General features: G+C 45.4%; 2 protein-coding genes across 6 annotated transcripts; one reads left to right on the top strand and one right to left on the bottom strand.

Moving 5' to 3' along the window:
* On the top strand, positions 1-24,401 carry ylpm1 (YLP motif containing 1). 5 transcript variants are annotated; one of them, XM_023953302.2, is made up of 22 exons: positions 1-820; positions 2,497-2,724; positions 3,712-3,750; positions 4,375-4,563; positions 4,643-5,154; positions 5,252-7,777; positions 7,870-7,993; positions 8,112-8,241; positions 9,059-9,148; positions 9,226-9,400; positions 9,521-9,663; positions 9,735-9,877; positions 9,956-10,018; positions 10,319-10,438; positions 10,830-11,006; positions 11,080-11,163; positions 11,234-11,317; positions 11,390-11,464; positions 15,526-15,577; positions 18,507-18,634; positions 18,732-18,902; positions 20,817-21,197. In XM_023953302.2, exons 1-21 carry the CDS (start codon positions 287-289, stop codon positions 18,876-18,878), a joined length of 5,763 nt encoding a protein of 1,920 aa, XP_023809070.1. In that variant the 5' UTR covers positions 1-286; the 3' UTR covers positions 18,879-18,902; positions 20,817-21,197. The 5 variants fall into 5 exon arrangements, with proteins under 5 accessions (XP_023809070.1, XP_023809069.1, XP_078798656.1 ...); XM_023953301.2 differs by having other exon boundaries at positions 9,732-9,877; XM_078942530.1 differs by lacking the exon at positions 3,712-3,750.
* On the bottom strand, positions 23,069-27,149 carry LOC105357129 (prospero homeobox protein 1). The gene is made up of 4 exons (XM_020714557.3): positions 25,604-27,149; positions 25,434-25,535; positions 25,131-25,313; positions 23,069-23,844 (listed from the first exon to the last, which is right to left on the bottom strand). Exons 1-4 carry the CDS (start codon positions 26,660-26,662, stop codon positions 23,677-23,679), a joined length of 1,512 nt encoding a protein of 503 aa, XP_020570216.1. The 5' UTR covers positions 26,663-27,149; the 3' UTR covers positions 23,069-23,676.

The raw sequence follows: 27,149 nt of genomic DNA, 5'->3' as shown, positions 1-27,149 counted from the left end.
ACGCAAATTGTGACGTATTTCCGCTGCCGGTGGCGTGTTCGGCTAACACCGTCAGCCATTCCACGAGAAGAAAAATACATTTTAACGATTGAAAACAGCATTTCCACGCGCACACGCGCGCGTAGCAGATCCCGAAGGGTTCAGAACTTTATGTTGGGTCTTTGCGGTGATTGTTGGTCCGCCATGTAGCCGCGTTTCCCGCTAAACGCAGCTGGACGCCGCCTGCTAGCTTTGTTCGCCGCTTCGGGCCCGGCCGTGACCTCCGCCTGCAGCTTCGTTTTTAAGGATGTATCCCTCTTGGGGAAACTTTAGTGTGCCTCCGCCTCCAAGCTTTGCAGGCCCGGGACCTCGGAAGCCTGTGGGCGGCAACCATGCCGGCCAGCCTGCGGGGTTCGGCGGCTTCGAGGCCCCGTCCAGCGGCTCGCTCTTCTCCAGCCTGCAGGAGCAGCACCGCCAGCAGATGCAGCAGCTCCAGATGCTGCACCAGAAGCAGCTCCAGTCCGTTTTACACCACGGGAATAACGCGTCCCAGTTCGGTTCCGGACACTCGGGGGGGTATCCCGGACAGTCGTGGCACTCGGAGGGATCTAAAGAAGACGATGGCACCCAGGCTTTCTACAATCAGGAGGGGGCTCCGACGTCCACGGGTCCTCCAGCCCCCACGCAGGGGCCCCAGCAGCCCCCAGCCGACCCCCAACCTGGTCCCCCGCCTCCACAGACCCAGACGCCCAACCCACCGGACAGCAACGGCGCTTTCAAAGGCACAAAGGCCGGGATTCAGGACTGCTCCGCGGCGGAAGACAAGTCGTTGCCTCTGCAGGTAAACAGTTTACTAAACCTGTTTGTTTTGTTTAAACAATTAACTCAGGAGGTACACTCAAACCTGATCGACGAACCGCTGAGAATAGAGCCCAAAGGTCCCACAGGTGAGCTGACCTCCTGCATCTGTAGCTAAACAGTATCTCACAGGCTTTTTCTACAGGTGACGTCATGCCCGCTTTGTCCAGTGATGATGTCACCCGTCTATAGCTAAAACATCCACGTAAACAATCCATGGAGCCCTTATTTAACAGTTTGGCTGCACAGCTGGAGGCTGAGCAGGTCCATCATGATATGATCTTAGATTGGAGCTGCACACCTGTAACAGGTGTCTTAAATGCTCCTACATACTATATTTTTTTTAAAAAAGAAGGGGTTTTTGCTCTATGGATTAAATGAACAGCTATAACCAAATTTCAGGTGTGAAAAGGAAGTGTATTATTTCATAAATGCATTGATAAATTAACTGTTTTGTTGCAGCCTTTAAATCATTTATATTGTGACTTATTGCTGCTTCAACAGTTTCTCAATTCTGGGAGGAAAATTATACTAAAAAAGCGCACTTCAGCTAAGCTGTACTTAAAGGACAGCTTAGTTTATTGGGGTCTTCTGAAGAAGCAAATGAACACACCTGGAAAGGTAAAACTGAGATGGACTTGGCTGCAGACAAGATCATCGGCCCGAAATTAGGCAACGTACCCAAACCCAAAAGTGTTCAGGATTGTAAAAAATAAATAAAGCTAAACTAGGAGACGCATTTCAAGAAGAAAATACAGTGTTGAATACTATATTGCTGAATGAAAATACGACTTAAAGGGTAAGAATTGGCACCAAAAAAAGAAAGAATTGATCTAAGTCGACATAGAGTGAATGAACAGAAAGTAAATAAAGTGAAAACAGCACAACAACAAAAAGGAAATCTTTGTGAAAAAGGCAGTTGTGCACCTCAGCTCACGTGTTGTGTCACTTCACCACCAACCAGGTACAGCGGACAGGACATATAATCCAGGAAATCCTGGAATATCTGGAAAAGTTCAATGATTTGAAGGACCAAAAGTCACAGCTGGAAAAAGCGGAAAGAGCTGAACATTTGAATGGTTGGATGGTTGAAATAGCTGAAACATTGTAAGAGGAGTTAAGCGGCAAAAAATGGAGGAAGATAATAGAATAAAGAAAGAGAAACAGAAAATGCAGCTCCTTCTAGTTCCTTTTTGAAATTTCCAATAAAAAATACAACCTTTTATGGATGAAAAGTGGAGTTTCTGTTATTAAATTTAAAAGTTTTTCCTGTGAAAATTAACAAAAAACAGTTTTTTGGGAAATAAAAAAAGCGAGACAGTTTTAAAGTAAATTAATTTGTGTATTTGTCAAGTCAGACATGTTTTTTTTTTTTATTAAAACCTGATTTGGTTCATATTTTCACAATGAGTGGTTTTATCTGTGGGAACATTTGCACACACATTTGTTTTGATTAAATATGAATGTATGTACATTTATAAAAGCTGTGTACTGAGTCCAGAAAGAACGAAACTATTATCCACAGAAAGTAGGAACTGCCGGGTTTCTGTTGTTTTTAAACACTTTAAATGCTAATTTAGCCGTTGATGTTAAAATGGACATTTTGCCACCTAAAGTGGAAGAGAGTGAATTTTTTTCTGCTGGATCTGTTTTTTCCAGGAACAGCAGCAACTTTGGTACAAACAGCATCTGAAGAATCTGCAGAAACTGAGGCAGGAGAAAGCGCGGCAGAGCCAGAAAGACGGCGATGCGCCTCCTCCTCCTCCACATCCAGCTTCAAGCCACACCACTCCTCCTCCCCCTCCCTCTGATCCGCCCAAAAGCGCCCCCCCTCCGCCCCCGCCCTCAGACGAGCCCCCAGCCCCTCCGCTCCCAGTGGAGGTTCGGGTGAGGATCCACATCCTGTTGTTTTTACACACGAAGCTCTTCTGGAAAGAGAGAATTTTTTTTAACTCTAGTAAAGTTTTTTAGGGTTTTTTCCTGTACTTGAAGTTGAGTAAGATTATTTATTTATGAATTTATTTTAAGCCCAGGTAACTTTATTGGAGAACAGTTTTGAATGTCAGAGGCGACACAAGATCTGAATGCTTTTTATTAAATCAGTTCAATGTTTTTAGGGGCTTTTCTAGGAATCGTAGCTCTAACAAGGAGGGTTGGGTGTTTTCCCAAAATGCTGATGCCAGTAACTAAACTCAGGATTTGTCTTCAGTTTCCCAACAATTCCTTTTTCCATTCTGGTTTTAACAAAAAATGACATTAGGCATTGTCTTAGAAACATTACTCCTATTTTTTCTGGCCTTTTACATGGTCTGACAAAAAACGACCAAAATGGATTTAATGTTTTCATTAAATCGCAGCAATGGATCGCCGCTAAGGCTGACAATATTTAGAAAATGCCTGTTTTCACGGCAATAATATCATTTTATTGTGTTGAATTTGATCCCCACACCTTCAAAAGTCAGTCCTTAAAAATATTGGAGTTCATTAAACTGATTTGTGGTGCGTAAAGTTTGGGAATCGCTGCCTTTGATTCTGAAATTTACCTTAGAAATGAAACAATTCTTTCAATACTTGAAGACAATTCTGTCTCAAACGGTTCAACTCCACACGCATCACTTACAACAAATGACATGTTCCTATTGTAGTGTCTGCTTTTGGAGAATATCTTAAATAAGTTTGTATAGCTATGATTCAAATGTAACCGAATAACTTTTACTTTGATGTTTTTTTATCTGCTGTGGCATTAAATGTCATTCTAGGTTAATTTAATAGACAGTTTTTAAAATATTCAGTCTGTTCTTTTATATTCTCCTGACAATCTATGCAAACCAACAAACCCAAATATTATTTACATCCTTTTGCACGCGGTCTCAGAGGGAAAATGTAGGAAACCCGCCTGCTTTGACGGACACAGTAAGTCACACTGACTGTTCATCCCATTCCCTTCATGCCTCCCGGAACCTTCTCCCAGTTTAAGCACAAGTTTCACGTGTAATCCAAGAGGTCGCGGCTGTTTGAAATATCACATTCAAGTCGAATGGATTGTTTTCCACATCAATACTGTAATAAAATCTAAAAGGACATCATCAGATTAGACAGCCGCCTTACTTTCGGTCAATATTATATGATGGAGAAAAACCCTTTTTGTAATGCTTTGCTACACCTTTGTCAGTTTATGAATGTACCGGTACAGTGTCATGCAGGCTAAAATGAGCACTTCATGAAGATCAGCGACTCCTAACTATACTCACGGCTCCATCATCACATCTGTAGGGCGGCGGCACACATTTCCATCCTTCCTTGTGTTTTTTACATTCATTTTTATCTTTGCTGCTACGTGTTTTGATCACCAAATGTGTAGTTTAGTGTTTATGAAACAAAAGTTCCTCTTAAAGTGTCACTTTTCATGTGATTTCCATTTAAATGCATACTTTTCATGACAAACACATGTCTTGTTTATTGTAAATGCTTCCCAAAGAGGTCAAAAATACATAACAAACAGGATCATTGGTGTATCTTCTTTGAATCTGTTTAAAGCCGGAAGTCCCTAAAGACCCAGAGGAAGCTGCGCGTCTGCAGCAGTTGCAGGCTGCGGCTGCGCAGTGGCAGCAGGTGCAGCAGCAGAGAGTAGGTCTGCAATACCAGGCTCTGATGCAGCAGCACGAGAAGCTTCAGCAGGTCCTTGAAAGGTACCAAACACTGATTCAGCAACCTCCAAACCTACAGGTGGGTACATTCACTTCCTTTAGTTTTAGGCTGCTGGGATTGTTTTGTCTGTTGGAGTTCACTTTTCCTTTTTTTGCAGTCCATGTCTGCCGACTTGCAGCTAAGACACTATGAAATGCAGCAGCAGCAGTTCAACTCCCTGTTCCAAGACTGGAACGTCTCCTTTGCCTCGTGGTACGAGCAGTTCCAGACGTATCCCCACAAAAACCAGCTTCAGGATTATGAGCGGCAGTGGAAACAGTGGCAGGAGCAGATGGCCGCCACCAGTGCTCACCTGCAGGAAAGAGTCGCCTCTCTGACTGCTGTGGTGCCGTTTGCGTCCATCCAGTACAACAGTCCAATGGTGGGACAGTTCAACCAGTACCCTGGACAAGACATGCAAATGCAGCAGCATGCAGTCAACCTTGGTGTCCAGCCGCCTGCAGCTGCTGTTGGTCCCAGTCCTCCAGCCCAACAGCCTCCTGGCTTTGGGGCTCACCCAGAAGCACCGGCGGAGCCTCCACTGCAAGGAGGTGTCTCTACTGGTATTGGAGTCACAACTTCGGGTCCATCTGGGCAGCCGCAAAGCTTCACTGGCATTGGAGGGCCAAGGTCAGTTGAGCTTCCTTGAATTGTTGATGGTGTAGAGAGTGATCTCTGCTTTTGAATTTCAATCCATGTCTTGCTTTTTGGTCTATTTTCTCATCAGTCCCAGAATGAAAAGATTTGACCAACCACCACAAGGATTTGATGGTTCCTCAAGGGTTGATCCTCCCCAACAACGCTTTGACCGTCCGCCGCCGTTCGACCAGCCACATCATCGCTTTGATGGGCCTCCAAGATTTGACCAACCCCGGCAGCGCTTTGATGCCCCGCCTCGATTTGATCACCCTCGGCAGCGCTTCGAGGGTCCGCCGAGGTTTGACCAACCAAGGTCACGCTTTGACGGGCCTCCGAGGTTTGAGCCACCTCGACAGCGTTTTGACGGTCCTCCCAGGTTTGTCCAGCCAAGGCCGTCTTTGCAACAACACAGGCCCCTTGGTCCCTCGCCCCGTTTTGAATCTCCACCTGTGACTCAAAAACAGGAAGCTGCTCAGCCCGAGTTCACACAGGTGTCTCAGGAGTCCACTGGAACTTCTGCCAAAAGTTCTACAATGAAGAATGTTCCACAGAGGCCTGTTGAAAAAAATAAAGGTTATAAGGAAAACTATAAAACAAACATGGACGACATTTTAGATGACAGTTTGCTTGGAACAGATGGATTTTTTGTGCAAGATGACCCCATTCCCCAAACATTACAAGATGGTCCAGAGCCTGAGAAAACGGATGACAATAGTCTTGCTAGTAATGATGGAAAACCTCAACCTGGTGATGCTAAATTATCTCTAGCGCCAGAAGCTCCTGGACAAAATTTGCTCAAACCAGAAGGAGCTTTGAAAAACGAGCCTTTACAGACTCCAAGGCCTCCTGAAATCAAACCAGACCCAAAGGTTTCTGGTAATGTTCATACAGGAACTGAGCCTCCGAAGCCCATTCCCGGTCGGGGACGGGGTCAGCCACTGATGCGTGGACGTGGAAAAATAATTGGCGGAGAATTGAGGGCGTCCAAACCCGCGGTAGAGGAGACGGAAGAAACGTTTTATGACCAAATGCATCCTGAAGAAGGGATGGACATGTCGGAAGAGCAAGAAGACTATAACTGGCAGTCATCTTACGAAGAGTTTGGTGGCGAGGAGACGGAGGGCCCCCCTGAAGACGCATGGGGACCAGAGGAACAGTACTTCCAAGATGAAGAGTATTTTGAAACACCAATGGGACCCCACACGGGCAGAGGGCGACCGCCATTATTAAGAGGAAGGCCCCCTTTGCTTAGAGGCCCTCCTGTGGGGAGAGGATTTCCCCCAAGGGGCAGACCACCTCTCATAAGAGGAGGTCCACCCATGGGCAGAGGGGGGCCATATATGCAAAGAGGAGGGCCCCCAATGGGTAGAGGGGGGCCACATATGATAAGAGGAGGTCCACCAATGGGCCGAGGGGGGCCACATATGCTAAGAGGAGGACCACCAATGGGCAGAGGTGGACCGCCCATGGGGAGAGGAGGCCCCCCTATGGGTAGAGGAGGCCCCCCCGTGGGCAGGGGAGGCCCACCAATTGGTAGAGGAGAACCATTTGACCGACACTGGGAGGACATTGAGTCAGCAGAGTATGCAGAGGAGGAGGGGGACCCTTACTGGGAAGAATGGAGACCTCCAATGAGAGGTATGAGACCCCCATTCCCTCCAAGTCGGGGTCGACCCCCACGTGGTCACCCTGGTTTTATGCCTCCAATTAGAGGACGTCCGCCTCACAGACCAATGGAACCGGACCTGGACCCTGATGCCGCTGCCTCAGATCCATCCATATACCATGGGCGTGACCCCTACGGGCCCTCCATGAATCCAGAGGCGGGGCGAGGCAGGCGGCTCCTACCCCCACATGAAATGGGTGATGCGCTGGGGGAGGGTTTGTATGGAGAAGGAGAGCAGGAGCTAAATTGGCCTCCACCTCATGCTAGAGGCCCCCCAATGCCTCCGCATGATCTGATCGAGAGGGGAGGAATGAGGAGGAGGCCTATGGGGCGAGGAATTGGCCGGGGGGCGTGGCGGCCAGGGGCGGCGAGCGAGGAATACGAGGAGGAGTATAAAAAGGGTTTTGCGGTGGATTACGCACATGGGGAAGAGGGCTATCGACGGCACCTAGCTCAAGACTATCCTCCGGAACAGTTTGACGACAAGCTTTTTGATTCCCAGTGGGACTCCGAACATCATCTTGAGAGGGAATACCCTCCTCGCATGCCCCCCCCAGAACACCTGAGGGAGCGATTCCGGCGCCCCGAAGCAGAGAGAGCTCACCCATACCCATGCGATGAGCCAGGAAGAGGCGAACTGCGAATCCGTGAGTACAGAGATGAGATGGCGTACCGGCAGGATGAACCGCCGCAAGCCCCCTCCCAAGAGTGGGACAGGCCCTCCAGGCTCCCCCCTCCCCCGGGCAGAGATTACCCCTTCGACTATCCAGAACGCAGACTGCGCTATGAAGAACCAAGAGCGTCTTCTCCTCCGTCTGCTGCACATGCTCCAGACCTGCCGGAGGGCTCGGCGGAGTCTCAAGCGGGAGGTGGGGCGAACGTGCTCGCCCTGTCCCAACGCCAACACGAGATTATCCTGAAAGCAGCTCAAGAGCTTAAACAAATCAGGTACAAATTCTCTGGTTTTTTTAGGATTAATGTCGTTTGTTGGATTTCAAAACATAAACTGTGTTTTATAAACTAAACTCTGTATTCCAAAGGGAACTGCAGGAGGCAAACCCCCTCAGCACGGACCCTCAGCCTGCAGCCAGCAAAGCCCTGCCAGAACTGCCTGCAGGTCTTCTTGGCCTGGAGATCCCACCGGATGTCAGGAACGTTCTGAAGGTAAACCCCGAGATGGTCAGACGCAGCATGGTGGAAACCCTCCACTTATTTTGCACGTTGCATTTTCTTGGTTGGCCTTTCCAGGCGTAGCCGTAACACAGGAATTTTGTCTCCCCAGGGAATGACCACGGCGGCTGCACCGCCTGCCTCCGAGTCTTGGGAAAGCAAACCTGCCGCTCTTAATTACCAACCTTCTCTTTCTGCTGCATCCGTGATTCCCAAGACTGTCGATTATGGACACGGACACGGTATGTGGCGTGCCTTCACTCTGCTCTGCGGGTGTCGCTGAAAAAATACTCAGTCTTTTGACTCTGGGCTCCAAACTGGTTCGTTTTTTTCCCCATTTAATCCAAGGATGTTGACCGCGACTCCTGCTGCTTCATCACGGTAGTGATCAAAAATCCCACACCGTCACAGCTCTAGTTTAGATATTGTGGGACACAAATAAATGTGACTTCTTCAGTACCGATAGCAGAACCGTTGAGGTCAGATCTTACGGATACTGCGGTCCTGAAGAATGTTGCCCTGGGGTTCGTTCGATACCGGGGCTCGGTACCCATCCCTAAGAAAGGGGCACGGTGGAGAACAATCACCGAAGCGGTCGCTTTGCATATAGTCACAGACATATAACCATATAACCATATATACCGTGGAGAAGACAGAAATCGAATTTAAAAAAATAAAATCGGGAGATTTTATGGAATCGGTTTCAGGCTGTTGGAGAGTTTTACAAAGGATTGTTCCTCCATCTTACCGCTTTAGCATCAGCCTAGCCCTGGCTTTAACTTCTTTTAAATTGGTTTGATGCTTTTTGTTTTATTCTATTTATGTCTCTATGATGTTGTAGAAAGTGCTTTTATAAATAAATGATGATGAAGTTTTGGTAAAATTAGTAAAGAAAACCGAACAAAAAGTTTTTTTTTTTTTTTTTTACAGTTAAAAATAACTGAAAGTATTTTTTTTGCCTGAATATAAATAATGACTAAATTAGGATTGATTGCATGTTCCAGCCCTTCCGTTCATCATCTGTGAGTCGCAGTTCTGATGAAACCTTGCGTGTTTCAGAGCCGGGCGCCACCGTGGAGCGCATGTCCTACGGGGAGAGAATCATTCTGAGGCCGGATCCGCCGCCGTCGGACCGAGGATATGAAAAGGGTGGGTAACTGCACCGCGTCTTTTGTTTAGCAGTTTGCTGAGCGCCGTTCAACCTGGTTTATGACCTTTCCCTATAGAATTACTGGGACTCAGAGACCCGTACAGCAGAGATCCTTACTATGACCGACGGTCAGACCCGTATTTGGAGCGCCGGGAGTACAGCAGAGACAGGGAGATGTTCAGAGAAAAACCCGAATATGAAAGAGAGAGATTTGAGAGGGAAGGTTATCCTCCACGAGAGAGAGACGACAGGTGAGACGTCTCCAGAACGCTTTTCTTTACGTGCTGCTTCTTTACAGTCATGATTCTGTTTGTACAAGCACATTGAAACGTCTGAAACCCGTGAAGGAAAGCTCCTCCCCCTGTGTGCAGGTCTCCTCTGCGCTTAGCATACAGGGATCGGAGTGGCAGTCGGGATCCCGAAGACCATTACGGAAGACCAGGCTATGACCGACTGCCGTTTGAGCGTGCCGGACTGGAGCGGATCGGTCCCGAACGCTACAGCTCACCTTACAGTACGTACCCACTGTTGAAAATATGAATCTGGCATGAACCAGGGCAACATCTGAACTGCATCAATCAGCAGTGGAGAGAAGAGCCTATCCAGAAGACAGAGGACCTCCCGCTGCGGCCCCCCTACCGCCGCCGCCAAGAGTCGAGAAGAAGCCAGAGATCAAGAACATCGACGATATCCTCAAACCGCCGGGCAGATTGTCGCGTCCTGACAGGGTAGGTCCTGACGCCGCCGTGGAGCTTTCTGTCGCTGCGGTTTGAGAGCTGACCAACCACGGCCGCTTGTTTTCTCAGATTGTCATCATCATGAGGGGCCTGCCAGGAAGTGGAAAAAGTCACGTGGCGAAGCTCATTCGGGTGAGTCTCACCATGAGACGCGGTCAAGCTGTTGGAGGAGCTAAAAAAAACAATCAAGGCTAAATCCCTGAATGGAAATCCACTTTTACCAAAATCTAACTGATCTTGTATTTCGGCAGTGATCGCCAGCCCGGCACATTTAGGCCAAAGTGGCGCAGGACGCTCGCCAAAACTTTACAGTTTCGTTTGGAGCGCTCCTTTCAATCACGAGCTTCGGTTCCTTTGAACGGCCTGCCGTGAAAGCACCTTTTGAGCCGTCCTGAGGCGAACATAACAATGTTTTCCTTCTGAAATTTTCAGGACAAAGAAGTTGAAAGTGGCGGCGCCCCCCCGAGGGTTCTTGTTTTAGACGACTACTTCATGACAGAAGTTGAGAGAATCGAGAAGGACCCGGACAGTGGGAAGAAGGTCAAAACCAAGGTGAGGCTTAGCCGGTCATACGACGAGGCTCGGCTCCCACAGACGCCGAAGCGGAGGAGTGTTGCTTCATGGCAGCCGTTCGAATTTATCATCGCAGTTCCATGTCAATGGAAACGCAGTGGGAGAGCATGCAAACAGAGAGCTCTCAGTACAGAGGATGGTAGTCGAGGGATTTTTTTTGGGACTTTCACCAATCTACAGCCCTGGTTTCCTCCCGGTGAGGCACCAAACTGCACGATTCCACAAACAGGATGAAATAACAGAAAACCCCATTCTGCTGACAGTCTGCTTGCTTATTTGTTTTTTGTGGAACCGATCACTTCATTTGCAGCGTCTCTCTTTTCCGAGTCAAAACCAGAACAACTGTCAATCATCCTCCCTCGCTGCCCAGGTGATGGAGTACGAGTACGAGCCAGAGATGGAGGACACCTACAGGAGCAGCATGCTGAAGACGTTTAAGAAAACTCTGGACGACGGCTTCTTCCCCTTCATCATTTTAGACACCATCAACGACAAAGTCAAACACTTTGACCAGTTCTGGAGTGCAGCCAAGACTAAAGGCTTTGAGGTGAGACTCCATTAGTGAGCAGATAAAGTCCAGTTGGGTTGGGATCTGACGGGGGCCCCTCTCTGTTTTTAAGGTTTACGTGGCTGAAATCACGGCCGACACGCAGACCTGTGCTAAGAGAAACCTCCATGGACGCACACACAAGGACATAACAAAGGTACGCGTTCGCTGAACTCTGATTTTGAACAGGAAGCGTGACTTTTCTCACGGAAACACCCTCTCCTTAGATGTCGGGTAACTGGGAGCCGTCACCACGCCACATGGTGCGCCTGGACGTCCGCTCCCTGCTCCAGGATGCCGCCATCGAGGAGGTGAAGGCTCGGGCCTCTTCTCTGATCCTCCTCTAGATTTGAGACGTCCAAACTCAAGCGTCTTGTTTTTAGGTGGAAATGGAAGACTTCAATCCTGACGAAGAGTCTATGGAACCCAAGAGGGAGGAGGAAGAGGAGAGTGACCTGGTAGGAAGTTCAAACTCACAGCCGCAGAGCCGTCTGGCTCTTTTCACCCGTCTGTCATTTAGTGTGTCGACGTTTGCAGATGATAAACATCACAGGTGATGAACAAAAGGAGCAGACAGAGAAAGTTTAAAAGAGAAAAGTCGACTAAAAAGGTTATAAACAATAGAGATGAAGCTTTGTTGGCTTGAATGAACATTTATGAGTTTATAGAAGTCCCAATAGAATTTCAAAAACTGAACTGAGAAGGAACTCCAGGTCTCACTAAACATAAAAGTGTAAACTTTATGTTTAGGGTTTAAAGTAAATGATAAGAAAAACAGGTTGTTGTGTAAAAATTGTGTTTTCTGTTTGAGAAAAAGATTTTTTTTTCAAACAGGGAAACTCCCTCTAACTAAACATGTTTTACTTTCTTGTTTTTTGCATTTTCTTTGTTTACGTGTTTGTTTTATTCATTTGTCACTTTATTTGTGACATTTGGGCAAAAACTGAACTCTAGAAAAGTGGTTTAAATGGGTTTTTCCATCAGGTTTTCTGCACTGACTGATCACATCATGCCCCCCCCCCCCCACTAAAGACCTTTCCCTCCAAACATCTGATCTCATTTTACTGCAGAAGGAAAATCCACTCAGCTACTTTTCCTTCACAAAGGGATGAAATGACCGAAGCGTCAGATCTGCTTTGAACTCTGATTCATAAATTCACTAGAAAATTAATTAAAGAAAATGATGCCATTCTCTTGACATTATAATTGCTCTTAATCATAAGTAGATCATTTGGCACTCTCCTCCTTTTTTGTTACATAGTTTATATAGTTTAAATGTTTTATTCTGACTCTTCATTCAGGTTAAAAACATTGAAAATCAATCATTTGCATTGCAGTCATTGTGAATTTTAAACCGTTTTTGGTTGAACAAAACTGAAGCAAACTGCAACACGTCTGGCGCCTGAAGATGCTTCGTGTTCTTACAGTATGATGACAGACCTGCTGTTTGAGATGCTCGTAGAGTTCAAGGAAACAGGACATTGAGAACACTGTTTGTCATTTACATGTTTGTCTAAACAGCCATACCTGTGGACCAAGCCTTTATTCTGAAAATCCTTCATATCTTTAACTCCACGCTTTTATTCTGAAAAAAACAAACATCGTGATCTTTGACTCTATCGTTTTATTCTGAAAAATCTTCTCATCTTTAATACAATACCTTTATTGTGAAAAACAAATCCTCATCTTTGATTCAAGGGTTTTATTCTGAAAAACGTTCTTATCTTTAAGTCCACGCCTTTATTCTGAAACTAAATCCTGATATTTATTTAAAGGGTTTTATTCTGAAAAATCTTCTTATCTTTAATACAAAACCTTTATATTGGAAAAAAAATCCTGATCTATGACTTCAGGGTTTTATTCTGAAAAACCTTATCTTTAATACATAACTTTTATTGTGAAAAAACAAATTTTGATCTTTAATTCCACGCCTTTATTCTGAAAAACAATCCTGATCTTTGACACAAGGGTTTTATTTTGAAAAACCTCATCTTTAATACAAAACTTTTATTTTGAAGAAAAAAAATCCTGATCTTTGGCTCAAGGGTTTTATTCTGAAAACCTTCATATCTTTAATTCCACGCCTTTATTCTGAAAAAAAAAATCCTGATCTTGATTTATTCTGAAAAACCTTCTTATCTTTTATTCCTCGTGCAACAGCCTGGAGTGCACGAGGAATTAAAACACACAATTCTGAAAGAAGGCAAAAGTCTAAATAAAACGCGACATTAAAATCACTAAACTACAAACATTTTCTAACCTCATCATTGATCAATATTGATATAAAATGAACGTTTTGTTTTTCATCTTTTTATCATATTTTATTATCATCATACATAATTGTCATAATTGTCTTTTAAATGAATCATTTTAATTTAGATCAACTGAACCATGATTCTTATTATTTTACATATTATCTCTGGATGGTTTCTATATGTTTGTCTTTTTACTGGATGTATGAAAATTGAAATATGTTGTTAATCACCATCATTTATACCTTTAAAAACATCACAGATTTAGAAAGAGAGAACTCATTTTTACGACGTTAAACAACGCCACACACTCAAAGTGAACTTCCTGGTTAACTTCAGCAGGAAGCAAAACGTCAACATGTTGGTTGTTTTGGATCATTTAACACCAAATCCTGAAGATTTACAGGTTTACATCCTCGAGGTTCAGTTCCAGGGAGCAGTTGTCAAACTGTCTTTAGTTCTGAGCTTCAGGAAAACAAATCTCCTTGGTGAACAAAGCTGAGCCAACATTTTCATCAAACTGATCCTCACTCCAACAGTTCACCTTTCACCGTCTCCACGCTTCATGGATGTTTCAGCGCCATGTGATTTTTATTTTATTTATCGTTTTCTGCCACAATAAATGAGGAGTTTAGGTTTACTAAACCGTTTATTCACATCTCTGCACTCAAATAACTCTTTATCTGCTAGCATTAGCATTGACTTCTATGCAGATGATTACTGCCTCGTGATCAGAAACACAGATTCCTCTCTTTACTTTTGTTTGGTTTTGTTTTTGGGTGGCGGCTTCTCTGGGTCCATGTAGTCCAGCTCTGCTGGCTGTTAGAACAGTCTGGAACGGTTCTACAGACGGTGCAAACGGGTCAGACCAACACAAACTCTAACGTTTCTTTTCATTTTTTTGGGGTTTGAAATATTTGAGCGTCATTTGCGGTTCTGTGGCATAAATCCGTTGTGTCTGGATTACTCAGAGCGACGGCTCCTCCTCTGAACGTCAATGCCAGACGAGAAAGAGGACAAATCCCTAATAGGCTCCGCCTCTGCGGCCGCATGCAAGCTGCAGCGGCCGGAGGTCGGTGGGTTGTGGGTTCGATTCCCAGGTGTTTTTGACTAAAATCAAAATCAACCATGTTCTTAAAATCTTCATCACAATTCATGTCAATAAACTGAAAATCCACGTTAGGACTTTTCAAAATGAGGTGTCAGAACTCATCAAAGAAAAGTATTAAGTAAAGAAAACAGAACGATGCAAGAATTAATGTACTATTTTAAATATTTACGCTTTAATTCTTGGCTTCTTTCTGTTTTAAATGTTCACCATAAACAACAATCGCCTACCTTAGTCAAATATATATTGATTTTCTTTACCACAAATTAGTTTGTGGTAAAGAAAAAAACAACAAGATATCAACATTTGTGGTGGAATTTCAGATCCCTAAAAACAAATAACCACTTTTTTTTCCAACAGAACTTTTTTTGGATAAAATATGCTGTTTATCTGAATGAATAAACATAATATTTATTGGGTTGAATGTCTGAACCGTTGAGGATCTTTTGGGTTGTGGTGATTTTCTAATGTATGGGCTTTTTTTAAATAAAAATTACCCAGAAATCCTCCAATAACTCGACACAAAAGGCTTAAATAGACGACAATTTAGTCTTTCCTTTGCCTAACCGAGAGCGCCGGATCTAAATAAAAGCTGTCCGTCTGTCTTCAAGAGTTGTTTGATATGAAGCTGCGTTTCTTCCTTCAATGGTTGCAGCTGCAAACACTGAAGGAAGCAAAGCTGAAAACTTTTATAGTTAATGAGCTTTTGGTTGAAACATTGTGAAATGATCAAAATACAATAAACAAAACACGTGTTTGACGTGACAGTCACAGGTTATTTTTTAGGAAAGTTTGATCTTTAGTTTTTGAACTCAGTTTCCTAATAATCCATGTTTGCTCACCGCTAACTCCTTCATTATGGATGAGCTCTTCTGCATGTTTATGTTTATTGATGTTAAAACACGTTGGAAAAGTTTTTTCCTCACTAAGGATGTGAGTCTGAGCTTATTTGTTGAAACCATTTTGGTCCATTAGTAGAAAATAAGTGTCTGACTGAAGGAAATGATGAACTTTCATGTCCATTTTTGTCTGTCTTTGCTCTGATCCTCCTGATAAACCCGTCTCCTCTTTTTGCAGCAAGTCCTTTTTTCCGCTTTCTCTTCCTTCCTTTTATCCTCGTGTCCCAGAAATTAACGGTTGCAGTGTTTCTTTGATGTAGGGCTACATTCCAAAAAGCAAATGGGAGATGGACACGTCTGAAGCCAAACTCGGTAGGTATCCCATTTTTTTTAAAAGGAAATCCTTTTTAACAAACTTCTGTGGTGTGGATGACCTTTCAGAACATCCATCATTTACATTATGTAAAGTGTTTACTTATGTTTCTAGTATCTCCATCCTGTAATCAGGAGGGTAACTATGAGAGGAGAAAACCGTCTTTGAGTCAATGACAGACTTCAACTGTGAGAAACTGAATCGAGAAAATAAATGTGTTAGTGTCAAAAGCAGACGGTGGCTTATGAAGTTAGACAAATGTAATGATATATATACAGTTTGTGCATATTGAGGAAAATTGGTCATACGTGGAAAAGTGAGAAAACTTGTGGTCTTTGAGGGAAATTTTCATAAATGAACCTTGTTAAAAGCACGGAAGAAATGTGGGTAAAATATGGCTGAAACACAGCTAAGATGCGGCTGAAACGGGGCTGAAATGTAGCTAAAATACAGCTGAAACGGGGCTAAAATACGGCTTAAACGCAGCTAAAATACGGCTGAAATGTAGCTAATATACGACTAAAACTGGGCTGAAATGCAGCCAACATACGACTGTAACGCGGCTAAAATACTGCTTAAATGCAGCTAAAATACGACTTAAATGCAGCTGAAACGGGGCTGAAATACAGCTAACATACGACTGAAACGCGGCTAAAATATGGCTGAAACGCGGCTAAAATATGGCTTAAACGCAGCTGAAACGGGGCTGAAATGCGGCTAACATACGACTGAAACACGGCTAAAATACGGCTTAAAACAGCTAACATACGACTGAAACGGGGCTGAAATGCAGCTAAAATACGGCTAAAATACCTTTAAAACGCTGCTGAAACGTGGCTAAAATACAGCTTAATCGCAGTTAGAATACGGCTGAAATGGGGCTGAAATGCAGCTAACATACAACTGAAACGCGGCTAAAATACGGCTGATGCGCAGCTAAAATACAGCTTAAATGCAGCTGAAATACAGCTGAAATGCAGCTAAAACGGGGCTGAAATACAGCTAACATACGACTGAAACGCGGCTAAAATACGGCTGAAACGCTGCTAAAATACGGCTGAAACGCAGCTGAAACGGGGCTGAAATGCAGCTAACATACGACTGAAACGCGGCTAAAATACGGCTTAAAACAGCTAACATACGACTGAAACGGGGCTGAAATGCAGCTAAAATACGGCTAAAATACCTTTAAAACGCTGCTGAAACGTGGCTAAAATACAGCTTAATCGCAGTTAGAATACGGCTGAAATGGGGCTGAAATGCAGCTGACATACAACTGAAACGCGGCTAAAATACGGCTGATGCGCAGCTAAAATACAGCTTAAATGCAGCTGAACGACTGAAACGCGGCTAAAATACGGCTGAAACGCAGCTGAAACGGGGCTGAAATGCGGCTAACATACGACTGAAACACGGCTAAAATACGGCTTAAAACAGCTAACATACGACTGAAACGGGGCTGAAATGCAGCTAAAATACGGCTAAAATACCTTTAAAACGCTGCTGAAACGTGGCTAAAATACAGCTTAATCGCAGTTAGAATACGGCTGAAATGGGGCTGAAATGCAGCTGACATACAACTGAAACGCGGCTAAAATACGGCTGATGCGCAGCTAAAATACAGCTTAAATGCAGCTGAAATACAGCTGAAATGCAGCTAAAACGGGGCTGAAATACAGCTAACATACGACTGAAACGCGGCTAAAATACGGCTTAAACGCAGCTGAAACGGGGCTGAAATGCGGCTAACATACGACTGAAACGCGGCTAAAATACGGCTGAAACGCGGCTAAAATACGGCTTAAAACAGCTAACATACGACTGAAACAGGGCTGAAATGCAGTTAAAATACCTCTAAAACACGGCTGAAACGGGGCTAAAACGTGGCTAAAATACGCTTAATCGCAGTTGGAATATGGCTGAAACGGGGCCAAAATGCAGCTGAAGTACAGGTGACACACGGCAAAAACACGGCTAAAATAGGGCTGAAACGCAGCTAAAACGCATCTTATATGTGGCTACAAAACGCAGCTGAAACCCTGGAAACACGGCCATGGACGAATAAACCACCCACAGAACATGCAAAGTGGATCATGAACCGTGCGTGATGATTCCACTGTTTATATGCGATTCATTGTTGATTTGTGCGTCAATTCAAACGTGAAATGCGCGTCGTGGAACGGTTGTGGGAAAGCCACACATTTGAGTTTGACAAAAGTCACACACAACTGTGTAAGATTGAAGTAATAATTGATTATAAACTACGTGAAATACGTGTCAACTGAGTAATTCTCAACCGACCAAAAATTTGAACAACTAAATACCAAATTCACGTAAAGACCCGTCAGCCGAAAGCCTTGACGGACATCGAATGACGAACGCAATAAACATTTATGAATGACGTAGATCACGCATGAATAACCGAAGACCGACATTTCATACGCGGAAAATGCACCAAGTGTACGTAGCGGCAGAACTGTGATCCTTCCGACATCCATCCTGTTTACGTGTAAACAGGAAAGTTTACCAGCAGTTTGCATCTGTCCTGTAAACAGGAAAGGTCATTCTATAGGTTAGAAATCGCTGTCAATCAGAAGACCACGCCCCCACACACACGAACTTCGTGACGATTGTTAGTTCATGAATATTAGAATCAGAAAGCTGTGATCCTAGCATTTGAATCATGTCAGTGATAGGTACTCACTTGTCCACCTAGTGGTAACTTTGCGAACTGCGGTGGCTCCAGCTTTTTGATATTTCTTTAGTTGCTTGTTTTCTCTGATGTAGGTCTCTCATCAGCTTTACATCCGTGTTCCGGCCCTATAGATAAATGCATACATGTATGTGAGATTAAAAGCCTTTCAGTTAGATCTGCTCCTTTGCTGCAGCTGAATTCATGCTCTATACTTTCTTTTATTTTGTACGCAGACAAGTTGGACGGGCTGGTTAGCGGTGGGAAGAGGAAGCGTGAAGGTGACCACGTGTCCGGCCTGGTGGACTTCCTTCAGCTGCCAGACGATTACGCCACGCGCATGTCAGAACCTGGAAAGAAGAGGGTAGATCCCCGTTTCTGCTCTGCTGTTCTGTGTCTCACCGGAGGGAACTGAAAGACGTTCTGGCCCGTCACGCTGCTGCTTCCGTTTCCCTCCGAAGGTTCGGTGGGCTGATCTGGAGGAGCAGAAGGATGCGGATCGGAAGCGCGCCATCGGGTTTGTGGTGGGTCAAACGGACTGGGAAAAGATAACGGACGAGAGCGGACAGCTAGCACAGCGAGCTCTAAACCGCACCAAGTATTTCTGAGAAGATGTTTTCTGGTTTAGAAAGGTAAGCTGCTTCTGTGAACCCTCAACAGTTTTAAAGATGATGTTTAGTTTTCAGCATTCAGCTCCTTTTGTCCTGAACTATTCATTTAAGAGAATTTACCGCAGATAAACGTCTTATTTCTGCATTTGTGTCGAAAGGCTGAGAATTAAAGCTAGCAAAGATTGCCATATAAGGAAATTCCTCCACGGAATGTTGACGAAAAGCTTTAGATTCAACTCAAGTCTTTGTGTCCTTTCAGAAAACTTAAGTCAGAAGTGAATGTAAGATTTGTAGTTTTGCATTGTTTGATCTAAAAATGTTGACGGTTTTTAAGTTTGTGAATCACCTTGTGTGGACTGAAGGGGGCGCTCCGTTTGTGACGGATGGCGTTTTCTGCCATGACACTTTCAGCCCACTGTACGTTCATATTTCTGTAGAGCAAGAGAAACTGACCAATCAGAGGTCTCACTGAAAGAAGGTGGAGCCTGTCCCCCCCCCCCCCCCCCACGTCCATCGTTTAAAATATTTCATCGACAGATTTGATGTGGGGTAGGGGGTGTGGCCTTCCAGCAAACTGATTGGTGGGGTGGTTTCCCATAGAAGGTCGGGGACCGATCGTTGCAAAAAATGGCGACTATTTGGTTGGAGTTGGAAGTGACCTGTTGTCTGTGGGTGACGTCACACTCACTCCGTCCAGTTCTCACGTACAGTTGATGGTCTGTACGTAGGTGGAGCGCCCCCTGATGTCTGACAGGAAGTGACCTGCAGCGCAGAAACGTATGGAGTTAATGCAGCCTCCATTATCAGAAATGCACACAACCTGTTTGACAAATACACACACAAAAACATACTTATGCAGACGTGCAATAGAAATTTAGAACCCTGTGTTTCACAAACACGTGTTTCACACACGCACACTAAATGTTTCACAAATGCACAGCAAGTGTTTCTCACAAATGTGCAGGTTGTGTTTCATGGCTGCCATTAGTTGAACGAGTGCAGAAATAACCGAGTGAGGAACTTTACAACCGCGCTAGCGCGATGCTAACCGAGCGACCCGCGTTTTACAACTGCACGGCTGCAATCCCAACGGAGCGGCGCTCCGGCGCTCTCGCTGGGTTTGCCTGTAGTGTTCAGTGTTACCGAGGTAAGAAAGTGCAGCAGGTTTTTTTGTGCTGTGAGTTGTTCTGATGTGAAAATCACTTTAGTAGATAAATAAACATGTACACTATAGTTAGCCTGAGACGGTACAGGAAGCGTGTATTAGCATGTGGCTAACAGAGGCCAACAATTTCTTACCTTGGTCTTGGGCGGCTGGTTAACGCTTTAATCCACGTAACATCCGCCGTTTTTCTGCTATTAAAGCCTCTAAAAAACTGAAAGTCCCGCTCTGCTGCCTCGCCGGATTTGACATGCAAATTCTGGCCAATCGGATCAACCAGAAAGGTTACCGCCCCCAAGTGACAAACACCCCCCCTAAACACTGCAGGCAAACCCAGCGAGAGCGCCGGAGCGCCGCTCCGTTGGGATTGCAGCCGTGCAGTTGTAGAACGCGGGTCGCTCGGTTAGCATTGCGCTAGCGCGGTTGTAAAGTTCCTCACTCGGTTATTTCTGCGCTCGTTCAACTAATGGCAGCCATGAAACACAACGTGCACATTTGTGAAATATTTAGTGTGCGTGTGTGAAACACAACATGCGGATTTCCAAATTTCTATTGCACGTCTGCATAAGGATGTATGTGTGTGTTTGTCAAACAGGTTGTGTGCTTTTCTGATTATTCAGACTGAATGAACTCCATAGAAACGTGACCTCACTTCCTCATTTCACTGGGGAGCAGTGACCTTCTGATAAAGAGTACAGAAGTTTGTGACCTTTGGGTGGAGCGGAGCGCCGGGTTCGTGACCGGGCAGTCAGATGTGATCCTTCTCTTCCCAGATGTCCTGAACGGGAACCTCCCGCAGGCCGGACGGAGGCCCACCTTCATGCACAGGAGATCTCGGCCTGCTGCTGCTCCGTGACGGAAGACGCGTTTCCTTTTACCCAACCTTTGAGTTTTCCTTTGATGGTGGTCGTCTGTTTTTATACGCCTTCAGCTTCATGTACTGCAGCTCTGTACCTCCGTCTGTCGGCCGATGCGTAGCTTCAAGACAATAAACGTCTCCCCAAAACCCGTGAATGGATGCAGATGCAGCTCTGTGGAATAAACGCTTCCTGTTTCTGATTTTAGGAGGAACGCTGGTCTCCCCTTGTGTTTGTTTTAGGACCTCCACATTGTTTGGTTTTATATGAAATAAAACATTTTTAAAATGAAAATAACTTGAGCTTCATGACGGAACAAACTAAAAAATAAGGGATTCTTTTGTGTCCACACGAAAAGACTAAACTGTTTCCTTCCATGAAGTTGACTTAGTTTAGTGCCATTTATTTGTTCAAATCTAAAACAAAAAAAACAGATTTATTTGTTCAGTTCCTTCTGGGTTTGCAGGAACTCGGCTACACTGGTTCTGTTCATTTCTCAAGTGTGGTGTAAACCATAAACCCGGTTCCTGTGGTTCCGAGTTCACGCCTTGCTCCTCCTCTGATCAAAACTGAACTTTCTCTCCTCTGGGAGTTCGCTTTGGGGGCTGACCTCTGACCTCCCGAGGACGAGGATCGCAGTTGATTTCTCTAGCAAACGGGATCTTCTGCTGTTCTAGCATTCGGGTCAGATCCACTTTGATCTGTTACATCTGTGCACGTGTGTGTGCACGTGTGATGTCTCGGTTCCGGTTCTCTCAAACCCGTCGTCCATTTGAGCAGAGCAGTTCCAACGTTTTCAAAGCTAACGCTAGCGCCGAGAACCAAGCTGGGGGTTCGCCCCGCCCTCCCTTCCCATAATCCCAGAGACACGGGTAGCTGGTTTAGCTGGTTTAGCTGGTTTAGTATAAATGCATCTGTGGCTGCAGCTCTGCTAATCTGTGACATCATCTTTAGGATTTTCCACACGCCGCTACGGCGATTGAAGAAGGAAACGCTCAATACTTTGAACCGTTCGAGGTCACACTAACAAATATGTAAAACCCCCAAATTAACCAGATAATTGTGAATGCATGCTGGGAAACGCTGACGTTATGGGGAGGAGTCTAGAATTATTATTGGATGCCACTCTGAATGATCCATTGACTGCATGTGAGAACTGGACTGAGTGGCTCCTCCCTAGTTCAGGTTATAAACTGACCAATCAGATGCCTCAATTGAAAGTAGGCGGAGCTTGCAGCCCCCACCCCCCCTTTCCAAACCATTTGATTGGTAGATTTTGCGCAGCACGTTTTCTAGTGATAGGGGGTGTGGCCTTCCAACAAGCTCACTCCTGATTGGTGAAAGTGGTTTCCATAGAAACTCAGACTGACCCGGACATTCCTCTGGTTCCAACGTGGCGGCGTCCGTTTTGTGAAAAAAATTAGCGACCAAATTGACTTAATTTGGTTGGAGCTGGAATAAACCATTTTCTATGGACGACGTCACACTCGCTCACTCCAGTCCTTTGGTACAGTCTATGATTTATTTCAGGGAAGTTTTTAATTTTCTTCAACTTCATCTGCAAGATTATCTTTGCTCACCTGGGACCTGTAGTCCCTTCAGGATATTTGACACACTGATGCTGCCACCCCTCATTTATTTAAGGTGGAATTTGGGACTTTTTAAGGTCTCCTGGCTGGACGATATGACTTTTCTCCTTGCTTTTTGTATTTTTTTTGCCAAAAAAAATAGATAAGTGGTCAATGCCAACATTTTAGGGAGGAGTCTAAATTATATTTATTAATATTTATATTTTGTCTGGGTTTTCAAAGCGTATGATCGGTTTTTAGCCTCGGTAGTTTGGTCTTGGGTTCAGAAAAGGGGTTCCGCCTAAACTGATTATGCGAAAAACTTCCAAAATACTCTGGATTACTAAACTGGACGTTATGTGTTAGAAAAGTGGTAAATATTTGACTTTGTGTTTTTTTTTTTACATTTTCTTTATTTTGCACCTTTTAGTCATACGTGTTTTTGCCGCCTCTAGAACTTAAATGGACTTGAATCACAATTAGCTGTTAATTTCTTCAGAGGTTCTGCAGAAATTTTAGCTTTTTTTTTTTTCCTTCACGTAAAAATCCTGACATTTATGAGGTGAACATCAACGCTCAGAAACATATCAAAGGTCTGAATTTGGAGGATGAAGCGTTTTTATTTGGATCATCAGGAAAACGAGCGACAGTTTCCACCCCTGAAGACGAGTCTGAGGGTCTGCGGACGGAGTCCTGTAAGTATGGAGACTCACAGATGCTTATTTTCTGTCTGAAAACATGAAACAAACATGGCGAGGACACAAAAACGTCACATTTTCCACTCAAAGACTTCCAGCGGTCGGTTCTCCCACGTGACGTCCAGAGTTTGAGTCTGGTTGGTTTTTTTTGGAGAACGTTGGACTTCATGGACTCCAAAGAAAACCTTTGATTCTAAGACGGTGACATCACACCTGTAGGTGACATCACACCTGTAGGTCGTGACGGCAACACGTTCCTGGAGAAGAAAAACCGCCAAGCGGTTGGATTTCCAAGAATCCTGTGTTGTTTTTACATATTGTGTATAAAGTACTTAAATGTATATTTATGGATGTAAATATAAAAAGTTTGACTAAAACTGTTACCTTTGTGTGATTTTGTTTCCTCTAAATTTCAAAATAAAGGCCGTCCAACTCAAAGACAAAACGGTAAATCGCCCACAATGCAACACTAAAAACTGATGCTGTTCAGCCCGGATCCCGCCGCGGTTCCTAAACTCCCAGGTGACCTCTGAACTCTGCTGGAACCTCTGTGTCCAGCTTGCAGATGACCTTGTAGATGGCTTTCTTCCAGGACGGGTCGCGGTCTTTTCCCAGTGAAATCGCAGCGTAGAACTCTCGAAGCGTGACCTCGGCCACCTCCAGGAAACAGTCGGGGACCTGTCAATCAAAGTGGAAGGTCGGGGAGGGTCACATGACCAGAGTCAGAAAGTGGCGTTGATTTGGGTTGGACTCCACCCCCCCACACGGCCTCTTCCTGTAGTTTAACCACAAATCTTTAGTTGATTGACATGAAAACAGGATTTTTGATGATTTCTGATGTTTTGTTTGTTTAAAGCCAGACTTGTAGAAGACCCACAACACTATTAAACAATCATTCTTATAGATTAGTATCAAGAACAGATGACTTTAATCTTGCTGGGTTAGATGACTCACCTGTGTCTTTTATTACAAACGGTTTAGATTTTTCTGCTGTAGCCTCTGAATCTGAACGTGTTTTTCTATCATTATTTAATGGCTTCAGCACTTTAAATGTCAAAACACTAAATTAGATTTTTATTTAAAAACAATCTGTAATCCTCCTCATAATCTGTTTTTGTCCACAGATTAAAACTCGGACGTCCGTGAGGTTTACAGCTGGAAATGGGAATCTTAAACCAAACACGTCGTCATGGTTACATACAAATATCAAAGAAATCTAAACACACAGACGGAAAAAAAACGTCTTTTTCAAGATCACTTCATCCTGAATTTCTTTCCTTTTTTGTGGTAAAAGAGTTTATTAAAGATGCTTGCAAAGAACTTTTCATTCTTGTTAATCGGATATATTTTGTTTGTCGTTTGGTTCAAAGATGTTTAGAAAATGGACATTTATTTTTATTTATTTTGCATTTTTCAGTCTTGTTTGTCATTTTTATTAGTTTAGTAATTCAAAGTTCGGGTTATTTTCCGGTAATTCTTCAAACGTACGAATCTTTTGGAAGTTTTGTTTCCTCAGAAAATCAAACGGGATTTTCTTTAAAAAAATGGACTGCTTTGATCTTTTACTCATCAAACGTTAAAACTTCTTTTGGAAATTAAATCAAAGCCAAACTCGGATGATAATCCCATAACTGAAATAAATCTGTTCTTTCCTTTTATTTTCCAGATGAATCTACTTTTTTATTGACAATAAATAAAAAAAGATGAAAGATTTTAATCATTTAGGTTAGTTTCAAATCTTTATTTCTCCATAATTTCATTTAATCTCACACCTTCAGAGATTAGAACAGAGCTGAACCTTTGATGGACAGAAAAGGAGACTATTTTCAAGGATTTGATTCTTTCTTTGTTGTTTTTGCAGATTGAAATAAATCTGCATCTCATCAAACTTTGGGTTTTGACGGTTTTTTTCTTTAAAGGGTTCAGAAGAACCATCAGAACCGAACCCGTGCGGTTCTTCTCACCTGGAAGTCGTTGGCTTTGTTGTAGTGCATGTTGAGAGCTCTGAAAAGTTCCGATTCTCTGCCCACAGTCAGATCCCGGAGGTCCAGCAGCGCCGCCCGGGCCCACTTCTCCATCTGGATGTAGTAGAACTCCCTGAAGTTGCTGAACCACTTGATGAGCTGAGAGGCGATGCAGCGCGAGAACTGGGGAGGACAGGAGGTCCGGAGGAGGACGGTGAGTCGCTCACAGCACATTCACTGAATAAAGTACACCTCTGACCCAAATCTGCGGCGTCCCGCCTCCGTTTTTCCGCCGGTTCTGACCTGGACGTCGTGGAAACACGTCCTCAGCACCAGGGAGCTGGGGTAGCGGGTGTAGAAGAACATGAGCTTGGCCTTCTTCAGGTGGTTTGCTGTCAGACCTTCCTGCAGCTCCAGAGTTAAGTCACCTTTGCCCCGGGAGCGTTTGAAAGTGAAAAAGGCTGAAAGGATACGTTCACGGCGTACAGATGACTCCTGAGCACGCCGTCTGACTCCATCTTCACCCCGGGTGGACACCGACTCTCCGGGGGAAGCGGTTCCACCGCCGCCGCCTGATGAGGACTCCGCACAGACCTGGAGTTCACTTTTGGCCTCCAGGGCGCCTCACGCCGCGGTTCTGCGTCCTGAAGACCACTGACAGCGCTGCTGCTCCTGCCCGGCCTTTGCTCCTCCCCCTCGGCGGCGTCGTGGCAGAGGAGGGATGGCGGTTTGGGATGGCGAGGAGCTGCAGATCTTTCCAGATCAGGCCGCTGCACAACCAGAGACAGAGCTTCTGTTTGGACGTCCGGAACGTGGACGTCCGCAGCGCCGCAGCAGAAGGAGCTCCACTTCTTCTCCGCCTGAGGAGCGGCGTCTGCGTCCTCCTCTGAGGCCGGCAGCAGCGGCATGCTCCTGAAGATGGCGTCCACGCTCCTGCTCACAGCTCGGGACAGTTCGGACTTGAAGACGTCTGCCATCAGTTGGAGTCCCTCGGGTCTGGACTGGAAGAAGCTCCTGGGCTTTACCTTCCTCCATCCACGGCACCTCCTGCTGAGGAGACCTTCATCTCCTGCAGGAGGTGCAGCAGACAGGCTGCAGAAGGGGGGCTTCTCCTCCCTCCCACAGTCGGACAGGATGTGGCTGAAGCTCCTCCTGAGGTGGAGGTGCTGTCCCGTCTCCTGCTCCTCACCTGTGTTTTCAGGTCTGTGGTGGACGACGGCGTGCTGAAGCTCCTCCTGGTAGGACTCCTGATCTGCGGCGGCGCCGGCATCCGTGCAGATCATCCCTCGGATGGTGTTTTCCACTCTGGCCCGCTTGGCGTTGTTGAGGCTGCAGTCGTCCTGGTCGTAGGAGTCCAGCAGTGGGTGGAGTCTCATGGACAGATGTCCACCGCTGCACTGGGCGGAGGAGCCAAGCTCCATCTGCCTGAAGCTGAGGAGGTTCGAGTCCCGGCTGCCGTAGCCGGACGGGTCCGAGCCGGAGAGGAGGGGTCCTGGAGGGCAGCTGCTGAGGCAAACGCCGCGGGGGAACATTCCTGACCCTCCAGAGAAGCTGATGGTGCAGAGGAGGAGGCTGCGGCTCCGCGGCAGGCGGTGAACGCCACCTTTTGTACTGAAGTGGACCTGCAGGAGCACCAGCAACCAGGAGGCGTGGCTTCATCCTCCATCCTATCACCTCCCCGAAGAGAATCCAGATGGGACCCGTCTCTCATCTCCGTTTCCATGGAAACGTGGAGCAGCTGTTTCTCTCCAAACTTCCTCCTGTTAGTTTTGTTGTTGTTGTTTTCTTCAGGGTCCGGTACTCGGTACCGTCTGGGTCCGGTTCCGTCGCCCCCGCAGGTCGCAGTCGGTCCGGCTCCGAGCAGAGGCGGAGTTCGGTCTCCGTTCCCGGGTCAGTCCGCAGCAGCGGGGCACCGGAGAATCCGCGCCGCTAACCGGGACGGACGAGAGACGTTCAGGGCCAGCTCCGACATTTGTAAACCGGAGAAGAAAATCGTCCAAATAAAAGCTTTCAATTTAA

This window comes from Oryzias latipes, chromosome 24 (assembly GCF_053564925.1).
Source record: "Oryzias latipes strain Hd-rR chromosome 24, Olatipes_Hd-rR_3.1".
In the NCBI taxonomy this organism is placed as follows: Eukaryota; Metazoa; Chordata; class Actinopteri; order Beloniformes; family Adrianichthyidae; genus Oryzias; species Oryzias latipes.
Note: the sequence above shows the minus strand (reverse complement) of the source record. Positions and strands in the feature narration are given on the sequence as shown.